At 38.2% G+C, this 15,178-nt stretch overlaps 1 protein-coding gene across 4 annotated transcripts in view; it reads right to left on the bottom strand.

The window, feature by feature from the left end:
- PPP1R12A (protein phosphatase 1 regulatory subunit 12A) overlaps positions 1-15,178 on the bottom strand; it is a 124,349-nt gene that overhangs the window by 72,869 nt on the left and 36,302 nt on the right. For all 4 annotated transcript variants that reach the window (XM_021385247.1, XM_021385245.1, XM_021385246.1 and 1 more), the window contains exon 2: positions 6,734-6,864. In XM_021385247.1, the coding sequence (XP_021240922.1) occupies positions 6,734-6,864 (131 nt within the window). The remainder of the gene's footprint in view (positions 1-6,733; positions 6,865-15,178) is intronic.

Here is a 15,178-nt window from a genome sequence, read left to right on the forward strand (position 1 = left end):
CAAGACAGTGGCTACTACTCAAAATAAAGCCTTTTAAAGTGAGCTTTACACACTGGGGGAAGGAGGTGAGGCTACATAGGAAACTTCAGACTCTTTCATATTCTTTGAATTATTCAGTCAAAACCATACAAATTATTCAAAATATGAGCAAAACAAATCTTTCCATCCCTCTCTGTGCTTATAAGTCCTAACAAGGGATCAGTGTTTTTGCAGACAAATTAGTCTCTTAGGAAGTGCACGACATTATCACATTGTTAGGAAGGCCACCGATGACAGCCTGGGAAGGAAGAAGTGGAACTTTTACCTGTTAAACACTGTGATCAAGTTCTAACTAAAGAATATTATGAGGGCTGCTCTGAAAGTAATGCTTCCTATTTTATTATGCCGGCCCATGATGTCAGAGGTGGATCCTGATGGAATGACAGAAGAGACTCAACCTTCCCACCAATACCCTGTTATGTTTTCTTGCTGTGCGACAGAAGGCAGTGAAGGGGCAATCTGACAAAATGGTGGCTGACATGGAAGTGTGGATGAAGCAAAGGTGTACTATTCAGTTCCTCAATGGGGAAAAAGTGGCACCCATTGGCATTCATCAACACTTGCTGAACCTTTACGGAGATCAAACAGTGGATGTGAGCACAGTGAGGCAGTGGGTGGTGCCTTTCAGTAGTAGCGACAGCAGCATGAAAGACAAGCCATGTTCCAGATGGCCATGCATGGCTGTCACACCACAAAATGAAGAGTGTCTCTATCAGCTTCCCCATGCAAATCGGTGGATTACGACCAGAGAACTGTGTATGGAGTTGAACACTGGCTTCAATGTGTCGGAAATAATGGTGGCAACGCTGGAATATCATGAAGTGTGCACCAGATGTTTTCCACAAATGTGCACACAGGAACAGAAAGAACACCATATGCAAGTTTATCAGAACCTAATGAACCAATACAAGGCGGAAGGTGATAGCTTCCTGGATCGCATCATTACCGGTGTTGAGATGTGGTGTCAGCACTACAAGCTGGAGTCAAAAGAGCAGTCCACAGAGTGGCAACATGTGAGTTCCCCAAGAAACAAAAAGCTCAAGACACAGTCCTCAGCAGGTAAAGTATGTGCACTGTCTTTTTGTGTAGAAAAAGGGTGATCCTTCTGCATTTCCTGGAACCCAGACAAACCATCAACTCTGACCGCTACACTGCAATGCTGCCTAAACTGAAGGCTCAAACTTCCAGAGTCAGTCCAGAGAAGAAGAAAACCCTTATCTTGCAACACAGTAATGCCAGGCCTCATATCAGTTTGAAAATCATGAAGCACACTGCCAATTTTTGCTAGACTGTCCTCCAGCACCCACTGTACAGTCCAGATTTGGTGCCTTCTCACTTCCATCTGTTCAGACCAATGAAAGATGGACTGCATGGGTAACATTTTCCAAGCAACAACACTGTCACAGCAGCTGTGAAACAGTGGGTCACCTCTGCTGGTGCAGAATTTTATGAGCACAGCATGCAGGCTCTTGTTCACCACTGGAGAAAGTGCAAAGCTAATGGTGGTGACTATGTTGAAAAATAGCGTTTCGTAGCTGAGAATTTGCTCTATCAAATAGCATTATTGTGCTCTTTATTGTAGTTTCCATGGAAATAAATAGGAGGCATTACTTTCAGAGTGGCCTACGTAAAAGCATCACAGCAGTGATGGCCTTGGAGGCAAACAAAAATAAAATTACTGGTCCATTTCTGGACTGGACTCCATCTATGATACAAAGGTATGATTCACCTGTAGCTCCATTAATTAGATTTCATACATCAGTTCTGCAGAGCGCAGAAGAAAATGAATAGCTGATTTCTGTAAGGTGCTGGAAAGTATTTAGATCAACTTCAAAGTGCCACAAAGACTTCGAAAGTTGGCAGTATTTTGGAAATACTTATTAGCAAGCACAAATTCTGAATGATTAAGGAAGCATGGCCATTAAGCACTGGCAGATAGTCACACCTGTCAGTTACACCAAAGGCCAATGGAAATGCGTAGCCATTGGCTGTCACTGATAGGGAACACATTTAACCATATGTTTTAAGAAAGATCATAGCAATTTTGCCCATTTCAAAATGGCAAGTTTGAATTTTAGCATTTAAAGAAAGAAACTTCAGGGACTACAGATAAATACAGATGACAATTAAATACAAACTGGAAGAAGGCTACTGTCAACAAAGCAAACATTTATTTCCAATAACTTGACAGGAAGAAAGGAAATGTGAGTGTACAGTCTGATGATTTCAAACTCGTCCCAGCCCTGTACATCACGCTGGAGGATGTTCCTCAGTTCAAGCTATCTGCCAAGTTTCTAATACAACATACCACCTAATTGTTACTAATACCAATCATGTCAAACAATATTCAGTAGAAAAATCCTATTATTACCTCAAGAGACATCTCCCTTCTCCTCTTTTTTTTTTTTTTGGACAGAAGTGTAACTGTCAGATGAATAATTAATTCAATTTAATTACTTTAAAAAATATATATATCTTTTTTCGTACATTTTCTGAAAGATAAATGTTCTTCCGTTCTGGGGAAAATGAAAAGACATTTGTATTTAAGTAGTAAAACTACACTGTAGCCTGCAAAGACAAGCAAACTCAAAACTCAGCTACACACTCACAACTAGGGATGGCAAACAACTCACATGAAAGTACATTTAAACACATACTTTTTCAACAGGAGAGAAATATATGCCATTTTACATTTATTTTATATTAATCTGGTACAATACAAAGTGGTGTAAACAAGAAGTATTTTAAAATTCTGTTTCTTAAATACCACTTCGCACAATTTCCTGATACACTAGTATGTTCTTGTCTTTTGCATTCTAAAGAGTAATTTGTTTATTTCCCAATACTAATACAATATATAAGCTTTTAAACTGCAGAGGAATTCTATCATATAAATCAATTCGTTATATCCACCTGAATAGTTTTATTAGATGTGTTTATGCTTCTGTAAAAGCTAAATTTAAGGGTCCTACCTGTTAAATACTATCTTAAAGAATGTAGATACAAAATTTCTGCTAAAGGGCTTCTGCATTAGTTTACTCCCACATAACTGTAATTTTTCAAAGCATTTGATGTTGATGTTTTAATCTATGCCGACAAACTGAAGGTAAAGAAAAATCTCCTTCATATAAAGCTTTCTGTATAAGAAAAAAAAATAGAAGCAAGTACAAGGAGACCATTCTACAGAAAATCCACTTGTTTTGGCAGCTTTGAATAATTTCGAACACATTCATATTATTATTACTTGTAAGCTAGTTCATATGATCATAAAACAGATGAAGACTAACTAAGAGGAAAATTCTAAAATTAAAGAATTGAAAGCAATCCCAACAAGCTGAAGCACTCCCAGCATTGGCACATCTCAGAAACAGAAAGAAAAGGAGCTGTTGCCTCCCATAGCATGGTTCTTGCTTTCACACAATAACTCTCCATCTGCAACCAGTTGACACTTTGTACCACACTAAACAACATTCTTCTTGCTGTATTTCACATGAAGTGCACTTCTACAAGGCTAACATTTCTTAAACTAGAAGACACATTTTTTAAAGGAGACAGGAAGCATGTTCAAGAGAAGAGGAGCTGCAGATTGAAACAGAACAGGAGATGCTGCTGGCAGAAGATGTTACAGAACTGGCAAGTGCACTGCAAGATGACAGGGACAGGGAATACACCTGCAGTGAGCAGCCCACTGGCAAGACAGAAGCACGTGCACATTAATATACAAAGAGAGATGAACAGGTGTTCTATCAAAGCACAGAGAGATAGGAATGTTCCTACACTGATCAAACAGGCACACGATTCCCTATTAACCAGAAAATGATTCTCTGTCATTTCCATTTACTGTACAGAATAGGAAATGGTTGCTAACAGCAATTGGATGGAATATTTAGAAAGAACATCTGAAATGTAAGATGATGGTGTACTGATTCAATTACAAAGCAGTATGAACAGAAATCTTTATCACGGTATAAGACAGTAAGTTATCCACGCCAGTATAATCCTACGGAAGTCAAACAAGCATCAGAAGAAGTTTATGATTAACATTTAATGATTGACTTTTTCTTCTTTCTGAAAGCAGAATGAAGGTTTCACACTTCAGCACAACACATCTTGGTTGGATTTCATAGAAAAGCCCTGGTTAGTGACCATGCAAGAGTACCATGCACCATTAACAGAACTTCTGCTTTCTTTCCTCCACTTCTCCCCTTGCTCTTTTAAGCCTAAAAAGCGATGTACACAAATGCACAAAGAGTATTAAGTTTGCAAGTGTGTACAGAGGACACAGAGTGAGAAGATCCCTACATTACACTGTAAACACATTAATGCTTTTTGTAGCAGAAAAGATACAGATTTCCTAACTTGGCTTACGTACAATTTTTCCAGCTATTCACATTTGAAGGAAGCCCTAAGAACACCTGAGGTGGCAGCAGAGAAAGCTAAAGCAGATTGCAGAGTCCCCAGTTTGACAGGGTATGCAAAGCTGTGTGCATGAGGTAAATTTGACAGAAGGAAAAGAAAGGAAAGCACAAGTCAGGCTCTCCTCGGTTCTTTACTAATAAAGCTGGAAACACCAGAACACATTCCCTGATTCTTTTTTCTCTATTACCTTCTAAAAACATAGGAAATGTTGGAAATGTAGGAAATGCAGGAAACGAGCAGAAATCATTGTACAAAAATGCCGGTCCACATCATAAAGGACAGAAAGATGTCAAGCTACTAGATGCATTTTTTTTCACAACTTTAAATATCATCTCCATAACTTATCCAAAGATTGAATCTATCCAAAAAGCTCCTTTTCTTAAATAAGAAAATTTGCTGCTAAAAATGATACATATTGGGTTCAGCCACAGACACACACACTTTTGTGCTTTCCAAGAAAGGTATGTTCTCAGTGAAGCAGATGCTGAATCCAGTGTGTACCAGAGGCCAAATAAAATTCCTACTGCCTCGTAACTTCTTATATAATCCTTTCCTCTCCCCCAGGTTTTGCCTGAGCTGCAAATTCTGCTGTCAATTTTGTGCATTATTTGAAGCTGAGCTCACTTCTGGAGAGGTCGTCAGAAGGAAATCTAAACTCTATGGGCCCTACCAGATCTAAACTCTGCTCCACTTAGGTCAGGTTACCTCTCTTTCTCTAATGTATGTGGGGAATAGTTTCAAGAGCTTATCTTTAAAACTCCTTGCACCTTAAAAACACTGATCTTCCAGCAGCTTAGATGTCCCACATCCTGCAGGATTACACTCCAATAACCTCACTTCTTTAAAGGACATCTCAGGAAAGTATGCAAGCAGGTCCTCTCAAAGACTGAGAGAACAAAAACCACTGGAGCCTTCAAAAATATTATAGGTTTCAGATTACTAAGGTTTCTTGTGGACAAGGGAATGCATTGCTCCTTCCTCCCCAGACAGCTGCGTCTAACCTAGGTTGCAATGCCAAATCGAGAACATTTACTCAACTTTTTCCTATTATGGAGAAAGGCAGGTGCTTTACCTCTACTATACTGAAGAAAGGCATCTATTATCTCAGTTTGTAGGGAAATTCTTGTCATAGTATGGCCAACAAGTCAACACTTCCAACATGCATGCAAGAGAGATTACAGCATCAAACATCTGCTCAGTGTAGAAAGGCAGATTACAGAAGTCAGCAGTCACAGTGCCCCAGTTACAAGAAGTATACACAAAGCACTTCAATCTTGGAAAACCAAAAAATAAAAATTTCCCAGGGAAAATGACAAAAGAAGTTCTGCAATTTTTCCTTTCCCTTAAAATTCAAACAACCAAATCTCTCACACTCACAGGACAGAAAACCAATAAACCCTCTCCTAAAGTTACAATTTTCATCTTTTTCAATTGTAATCAGTGCATCAGCATAACTGCATGATAAATTACTACCGTACATTTTATCCAAGTCTTGCACTGGATCCAACATTACACAGAGTTTAGCAGAATTAGTGAAGTCTGTGTGTACCCAAAGGGAATTTGAAAAACGCAGCTACCCTCTTTACTGCAAGAACAGCATTCTGAACAGCAAATGCCCCACACTTTCTCATATCAGTCATTGTTTCAGGTTAAGTACAACGTCCAGAAAAAATTGATTTTAATGCATCTTCAATGGTTCTCTACAGGCTTAGAAAATAATATCAAAACCACTCCTGGAATTCACTGCTGAGTAAGCTTTAACTAATGCCATACAGGGATCTAACTTGAACGGTAAGATTTTGTTCTACAGCCAAAATACTTAGCAGAAGTCATCAGTTCATACCACACCTGAAAAAGAAAAGTTTCAAGACTGGAAATACAATTGCAAAATCAACCTCCTACACACAGACTTATTTGGGGATGATGTTTCAGTGTACAGATATAATGTAAATTTGAACTTTCTCCCCATGCCTTCCCCCACAGCAACAGTGGAAAATAATGTCTGAAAACCACCTGACAGTCACAAATGGTCTTAGATGTGTACATCTTACTGCTATAGAAGACACAATTTAAGAAAACTTTGAAGAGAAAATACAATGCAGAAATAGCTATACACACAGTACACCTCATAACTAAAATGCAATAAAAAGCATTTTCTCTATGCGTCCCAAGGGCAACTAAAAAGACAGTTTATGAATGCCATCTACTTCTGGCACCCCTCAAACAGTATATTAGCAAAATGCATGTATTTGAAATATAGAGGAAAAAGCCTTACTCTGCTATATCAAGATATCCACAGGAAGCAGCTGCATGTAGAGGTATCCAGCCTTCATTATCTGGTTGATTAATATTTGCTCCATTTTCCACCAGAAATTTCACCATATCTACGTTATCATCTATACAAGCCTATAAAGAAAGAAAGAGGTAAGAAATAAGTTCACATTAAAGTTGTTCTGCAATGTTGTGTGTCTTTAAGAAACAATTTCAGAAAAAAATAATTGTTTTCAGGTATGACATACGAGCAAGGTTTACCTGCTGTGATTTGATAGCAGGACAGAAGAAACTGGAGAAAAAAGCATTAGTTAGAAATTTGTCAGCAAACCCTTAAACACAATAATTCGAACAGCATTTAACAAAACTGATAAACATGATTTCCTCAGGTACATTGGTTCTATTTTTCTGAAAACCCATTTAGAGCCACCGGGATAAACTTCTTGTTCTGTACAATGCGGTTCCCTTTGCAAAGCCCCCGGGCTCCATCTGAGGCCCAGCTCAGTCAAGTGAATTATATTACAATTGCCAATAGTTTCACTATGCCCTAAGTAGAATTATTGTAATCAAGAGATGGGGAACAGTTTTGAAAACAATGCCATAATGGGGTTTTAATTATATCGTAGTTCAGCCTAAGGAGTGTGGAAGGAGATGCTAGGTTGCATTTCAACAATACCCTGTTGTTTTCTACTGCAGCATGTTCTAAACCACCATACATCTTTTAACAGTCTTTTAATCACTTTCCTTTATAAACTTACTTGAGTATCAGTTCAGCGCATTGCAAAGATACTATCTTTTGTGCATATACTATGTCTTCGGAGCACATATTTTCATTACCAAACAAGTAGTGCTGCAGAGATGCAGAGCTACTGGCACTCTCCAGATCCCCATCTTGACTGGCTCCTATTTTGCCTTTCTTCTCTGTGTTTGAGTATTTTTCTCACAGGGTGCTCAGTGCGTTTTCTTGCCAACTTCCATACTGCTGCCCTTAAAAGGGCAGAGTAACACAGACAAAAGTCCCTCTGCACTTCAGGACAGCAAGGACTCAAAACAGTTAGTCTCCACAAGACTGGTATTATTTTTTCTTAGCTTAATAAATCAACAATACTACAAAACCAAAAGGTTGAAACAAGAACCACTATTGCCAGGCTCCCAAATCCTTCTAGAGAATTATTCGTCTAATAAAAATGCAACTGAGGTATAAATTTTACTTTTTAGCATACTTCTACAACAATCAAGACTGAAAATTACATTCGCCTTTACTACTGCAAAAAACACGGATTTCCTTATTTAAGCAACAGTGCTTTCCAAGACGAATCCCGAAGCTTTCCCTCATTCTGTAGTGCTGAGGCAGCAGTTAAAATGTATGGGAGACACGCTGCTGTCCTGTTTAACCAGACAAACAAAAACAGCCAGAAATGATCCCTCTTTGACCCCATTTAGTAAGGTATGAATTTTAGCTTCACTTAGAATGCAACAAAGAACTGTTTTAACAACAAGTCTCATCTGGGCTTGTTCATCAGTAACCTTTCAGCTGGACTGCAACTAGACTGCAACAAACTGCTTGCTTTATTTGTTCTTCAATTAAAAACAAACACACACTCTTAAAATAATAACTCTCATAAACCTAAGTTCCCCCCTACCTTTTCAGGTATTCTTGAAACGTGCCTTCTTAAAGGATGTTTTAAATTACCTTTTTAGTAACTCCCATCCCCATAATCAGCAATTCTTTTAATAACTGATTTATCAACATACTTCAACAATAAAGACTACCAATTCCTCGAGGATACTGCCTTCAATTTCTTCTAGCTATCATCAGCACACAATGCTCATACGGTATTAACAAGCTCTTAAATAAAATAATCACCTTTCTTTGCAAGCCATTTTGTTACTTAGAAGGCAAGGAACTAAACATAAGACATCGTAACAGTTCAGGAAGAAAAGCAGCTCAGGAAACACAGATGTTTACACTTCACAGAAACATTAGCCGAGCCATGCTTCACACGTGTATTACATTTAGTTTTTCCGGCAAAAATGCAATTTGCCTGACCACAGATATCCTATGTACATCTTAACAGCCACCAATTTATCATATGCAAAATAAATTCATATCAGAAGAACTTACAACTTCCCGAACGCTTTTGAATTCAGATCTTTTAATATCACATTTCGATATGCTATGTACTCATGTATGTTGCACTCCTCCAAAATACCTAATATTTGAAAAAAAGGATATCTTAAAATCGATCGGCACCATTAAAAAAAGCCAGACCATCTGTTAGTGACACAACCTATCAAAGAACAAACTTTGCCCATTTTTCAATTATACGTAAGAAAAACTGGCAAGACCTACTCATAAAAATACTGTTGCTAAGTGAATCAAAAGCTTACATATGCAGCACATTAAAAGACATATGACTAAGTGGCTAAAAATATTTGACCAAATTTGGGCAGTTTATTGTGCCATATATGGCAAGAATCAGGGGAGCTCAAATGGACTTCAAACGCATTGCCGCAGATTGCACATTCATGACAGGCAAAGATAAACAACCTGCAAGACTATATATATTGGGATGAGAGAAGAACAACTATTAAGATAATAAAGGAATTTACTTGTATATGCAAATGGCAAAGTACTGGCATTACTGGTGATCACATTTACGACATTTAAATAACGTTTCTCATAACTGATTATCCAATCCGAGCAACTGTTGTAACAGTTTTATTACAGGACAACAGGAGCCATGGAAGCTGACGCTGATGAAGTGGAAGACAGTTGTCTAATTTAAAAATATTTAATTTTTGAGTTTCTAAAACCTAAATCTTGTACCTGGAAATTTGTATAGGAAATACAAATTCACCTTAAGATAGGAAATATTACCTATCTTAAGGTGAAGAAAAGCAAATGTAATTGATCTTACTGCTGGAGAACATGTATTTTGTATATCCTATTTACCTTTGTCCCCAAAGGTGTTTGATGGACCCTCTCTCACCCTCATCACTTCCCATACGAAAGACAATTTTGACTATCAGCAAGTGCCTTAAGTCAGAATGTCAAGCAACAAACGTTATTAAAGAAATTTTATCTCCTTGTTTTTCCATTTCTACTCCGATTGTCATTGTATTATCTCCCTGGTCACTTCTAAAAGCAGTAATTATCAAGTGCCAGAAGTGCCTCTATTGTTAGAGAATGACATCTCAGCCCCAAAAGGAAAGCATTTCAGAACTGCGTGATAAACTTAAAGCAACAGGCTTAGACAAGTCTGCCCTTCTACACCTCAGGAGGCCTTAATGTGGAAATTATTAAAAAGGAGAAAGCAACATACATGCAACATGCAAATAATAGGCCTTCCACTGATATCACTGTGAATTAAAAAGATAAATTCTCCTGAATACGTCTGGCAGCCTTCTCATAGAGTACAGGCGTAGGCCCTTTTCTTCCATGACTGCCACAGCCCTTCTAGGATCCATTTCCCTGCCTGGCTCCTTCTGATCTTCCCCAGCCTCTCTTCAGGGCCCTCAGTTCCAGCCCACAGACCCAGTTACCGCTAAAGCCACTTCCCAGTGCCAGCCCAGCACCAGACCTGCAGAGTATGCACACCAGGCCTCTGGGCCCACAAGAGTGAGGTGGGGATTTCCTCTCCGCCTCCTCTATTTCATGCTGCCCCTCAGCCCAGCTCCCACTTTCCTCTGATGTGGCAGAAAGGCGGCATTTCTGCATTCACTGCCCTGTCACATCTGATGGAAGTCAGCCTGCAGGCCCCAAACTCAACAGCTGGACAGTGCAAACACACAAGTCTCACTTCCTTTAGTGACTGATTTAGAAACTAGGCTAATTAGTCATAAAGGAAGCAAAACAAAGCAAAGTTGATCATACAAAGTCCGCCTACCTTTTCTGATTAGAAGAGACAAAATCACAAAGGAAATCTATTAAGGCCCAGGAACTAAAACTACTTTCTCTTTCCACAACACCATGCAGCCCAGACTGCACAGAGCAGTAAAGAGCAAACAAACCCAGGCAGGTCCAACTTGCTCTGGAAACAAGATGCCTACGTGAAGCAAAATCATGCTTTATGAACTTTTCCCAGAAATACTTTCTGATCACTCAGTAAGGGGTAAACAGAGGCCTGCTGAACACAACAGATTTTAACTGTTTCCAGAAGGACTGCATATCCCAATGTCAGCGGCATGTGATCAAGCTGGCTCTCTTTACCATCAGGTGTTAAGTTCAGAGGTGAAGGAGATAGACTTAAGTGAGTAGGTAAATAAAAAATAAATGGTAAATAAAATAAATGGTTTTAAAAGAGACCTCTAGTGAGTTTAGTCCCTCAGTGAATATCCACCTTAGGAATCCAGTAGATAGCACTCCTCCCCCTCTAAAAAACAAGAAAAACAAGTCTGTATTTCTTAAAGAAAATCAACACAAATCTTGTAGAGAAAGAGAAAAACAATCAGTTAAACGGACTACTATCTCACATACATGAAGTAAAGCTATGCAGAATCTTACACTGAACTACAATTTTACAGCCTTTAATCAGTGATGAGATCTAATGAGGTAATGAAGTTTAAAAGTTCCATTTTTTACCATTACTTTCTAGAAAGGGACTAGAACTTGCCCTTAGCTCTTAGCTATCTATTCCACAAATCAAGATATTCTGGCTTCAGTAAAAGAAAAGAAACACTGTGTGCTTAATCTCTGTCACCACATTTCATTCTTCGTCATTTACCCTTAGTACAGAAAGCATTCAAAAATTATGAATCACAGAATCACAGAATGGCTTAGAATGGCTTAGGTTGGAGGAGACCTTAAAAGATTGCCTAGTTCCAACCCCCTCCCTGCCACGGGCAGGCTCGCCAAACGCGAAATCAGGCTACCCAGGAAAACAAGGTAATATATTAGACATCAAGGTATTAAACCATTCTGAATTCCTGTAGAAACGCAGAAAACAGGAGGAAGGACAAACCCCACCCACAGTGGCCTGTAGAATAGCTCATCTCTTCCTTTGATTCATCTAGTGAATGCAGTCCAGTAAGTCCACTGGATCTTGGCAGGTTGTTAACATCTTTGTTAATGTAACTGAGAACTAAATTAAGGAAGAGTATCCACATCCATCAGCACAGCAGGTGAAAAAGAGTTTCCTGTTCTCTTCACCCTCAATTGCTTGTTCCTGCTTCTATTACGTACCACATCCATACAGCTAGGCTGGCAAACTTCACTGAACTGGATCTAAACTGGATTAGAGAACCAATTACAAATTAAAATTATATAAAATAAGAAAATAACAGTAATAAGCTATTATCTTTATTGAATTAAAGCCGAATGATTTGCTTTTGATTATATTAAAATGCTTTTTGTACTCAAAAGACAGCTTGTATTGAAATTCATCTCCATGTCCTAATTCAACTATCAGAATAACAAAATTTCGTTTTACTCCGAAATTTCACCCATTAGAAGCCATTTGCAAAGCTTCTTTTTTTCAAACTGGCACTTTTCTAAATTTGCAACCCAAACTTCTATCACTCCCACTGTTACGTTTTACAAGACATTTTAGCCTACTTTCTTGCCTGCACGGATCTCCTTGGGAAATGATATTACTCGCTGTCTACCTCTGTCCTCCATCCCTCAGCAACGTCAACTGAAATAGAGCTAGAGATTGCAGAGAACTGAAGTCCATCCTTTTGACAAACAAGATGTTTAAAAATGAGCTTAAAGATGGTAAAAATGGTTAAAGATGGTTAAAAATGACTCTTCTGGATTAATGCCACCACAGTGAAACTTCAGTGTGCACTAAACAGCAGTTTGACGAGCAGTCATACCACAGTTTGAAACCAGTCTCAGTCTGCAGTGAGGACGGAGATTTTTGCATGGACAGAAGAAATTAAGGCTCACTAGTCACACTGTTTATCAGCATCTTTTATTCATCACTCCTTGGGGGAAAAAAAAAAAAGAATAAATTTACATGTTGCAATTTCTAATTTGTTTTTTTTTTTTTAATTTCAGTAAGTCAATAATTGTGAAGATGTAAGCAGAAATTTAGTGACAAGATCCAAAGCAAGTCTGAGTAAGACTTTCCACTTTTGTAGGTCACACGTTTAATTTTTGCATTAATTAAGAGTCCAGCATAAACAAGTGAAGTGGCATTAAAGTATATGAAGTGAAATCATAAGATGTAACTAACTTCCGAGCTACAGATTCGAGGTAACCTGGCAGTTACAGGCACTGAAACAAAGGGAGAATATTCTTTCTTTGCACTTGTAACTTGTCTGTGAGACATTAATCACACATTTTCATACAAACCGTAACATCTGAAGAGCCTAATATTAGTAATGACAATGTCCAACAACTTACAGAATATTTGGGAATGCATCCATGATAAAATCACCAGCAAATTCGGTCATAAAATATTTCTGATTATTGCACTTATTTATGATGTAAAGAGTCAGTATAAAAGCATGCATTTTATACTTGTTGACTACTCTTTTTGATACAATACATACCGGGAAGAAAGGCTGCTGCTGTTAATGTTCTCAAGGATGGTAAGGAACAGGACAGGCCTGGTGTTGTAACAGAACTTGAGGCACTACTCTAGTATTAAGGATGACAAGTGTTGCTCAATTACGAAATTAAGTATAATCTTTGCAGCATTCATTTAGCCAACCCACAAGTTACAGTTTATATTTTTCAATAAGCTGGGATAATACTGGATATCTCTGCATACTGTTAAAATGTAATTTTAATTATTGTTTTATTTTTTTGAAGTATATTTACTAGTAAAAATGGAACAGCTTATAAGTATTCTTGATAAAATTATTAATGTCAAATTTTTGTGACACGAGCCTAATTTAGTTTAATTGTCGGCAAATACTGCGTGCGTGATGCATCTGTTATTTTCAGTTAATAATGGCCTACTACTTGAAGTCCTGCACGGTTGATCCACACAAACTTGTTAAACTGATAGTTGCCATATTAAATAACTGAAATTAAGAAATCATTTCACAAGCATCTATTACTTCTGAAGTTCTGGCAGACTGAAATGCATTGTTTCTACTTTTCTCATCCCAGAAGATGAGACAACTTGGGCATAAATACCAGTTTCAAACTCTGGTACCCCACTTCTCGAGAGAGATTTCTTGGAAACCTTTCACTCCTAAGTACAGAAAATGGGGGTCCTCCTAGATGCCTGCAGAAGCAGGTGGAGCTCCTAAGGAGAAAGCAGTACTTGAGGCTGATGCAATCTTTCATGTCCGTTCAAGTCTTATGGGGAAGGCATGCAGAGACTATTGAAATAAAGCACCCATTAAGCATCATTACTTAAATCAAGTGCTGTATAACTGTCAACCACGACAAAAACAGACAAATCATTCCAGAACTCAAACTTCTCTAGCTATTATTTCCACTTCATGTAAACACCCTGTCATGTGCAAGAGTGTATCTCAGTAGAAGTTCACCCAGAAGATATTTACATTCAAATATGTGCACAAACCAGACGCTACATAAAAATGATCGTTGTTTAGCTCAAATATTCAGTAAGAACATAACACCCTTTCTATACTGACTACACTTTTGCCTTGTTTTCTCTGTTACACTGAACTACCATATAAACTACATGCAAGTTTGCTAGTTTGCAATTTACAGTTAACATGTAACTTAATCTACAGGACAGTTCAGGAAAACACTAAAATCGACGGGCACCGAGACTGATACAATCAGCAAGTTATAAAGCTGATTTCACAGGGATTTCCCACTATTTGAAGCCTAAAGAATGCTTAATCATGATTCTTACCCAGGACTGTAATAGAATACATGTATTCAGGTGGTATTCGTGTGTTTCAAGTACAGATACAATCACTCTTGTCCTCTAACCTGCCACCAAGATAAATAAGTGCAACAGGAGAGTTGGCCACACTGTGCTATCTGCTGTAAACAGAGATCCTACCGTTCTTGCTGGGAATCCCAGTAATGGGTCAAGACTCACTCTAACAGACATTCTGTGGGCAAAATGCAGGCCAGTGTCTGCTTTAGTATTTTCATACAAAACAAACAAAACCCCAAACCTGGCTACCTAATATTACATGCAAATCTACTTTCATATATATCTTTGTTTTCTTGTTTAGTTGCATGCAAATCTGCTTTCAAGAGCACTGGAAATTCTTCTGTCACACTTCATTCTACAGAACAACAAAACTTGCTTTTAGATGGAGATTCAGATTTCTTATCAGTTTACAATAGCACCGCAGGTGAAAGAGCACGAGTTCACTGACAGAAATGGAGAAATGAAGATCTGACTGACAGTACAGTATTATAGCTAATATGATGTACAAATTCCCAAGATTTCTTGAACCCTAAAGTCTTGGGCATGTATATATGTACAAATTACATACAACAGATTCACATCTTATGTACACACTGTTGACACTTCTGCCATTTGTTCAGCAGCAGCAAATCTGT

The sequence above is a fragment of the Numida meleagris genome, chromosome 1 (genome assembly GCF_002078875.1).
Source record: "Numida meleagris isolate 19003 breed g44 Domestic line chromosome 1, NumMel1.0, whole genome shotgun sequence".
NCBI classification, from domain to species: domain Eukaryota; kingdom Metazoa; phylum Chordata; class Aves; order Galliformes; family Numididae; genus Numida; species Numida meleagris.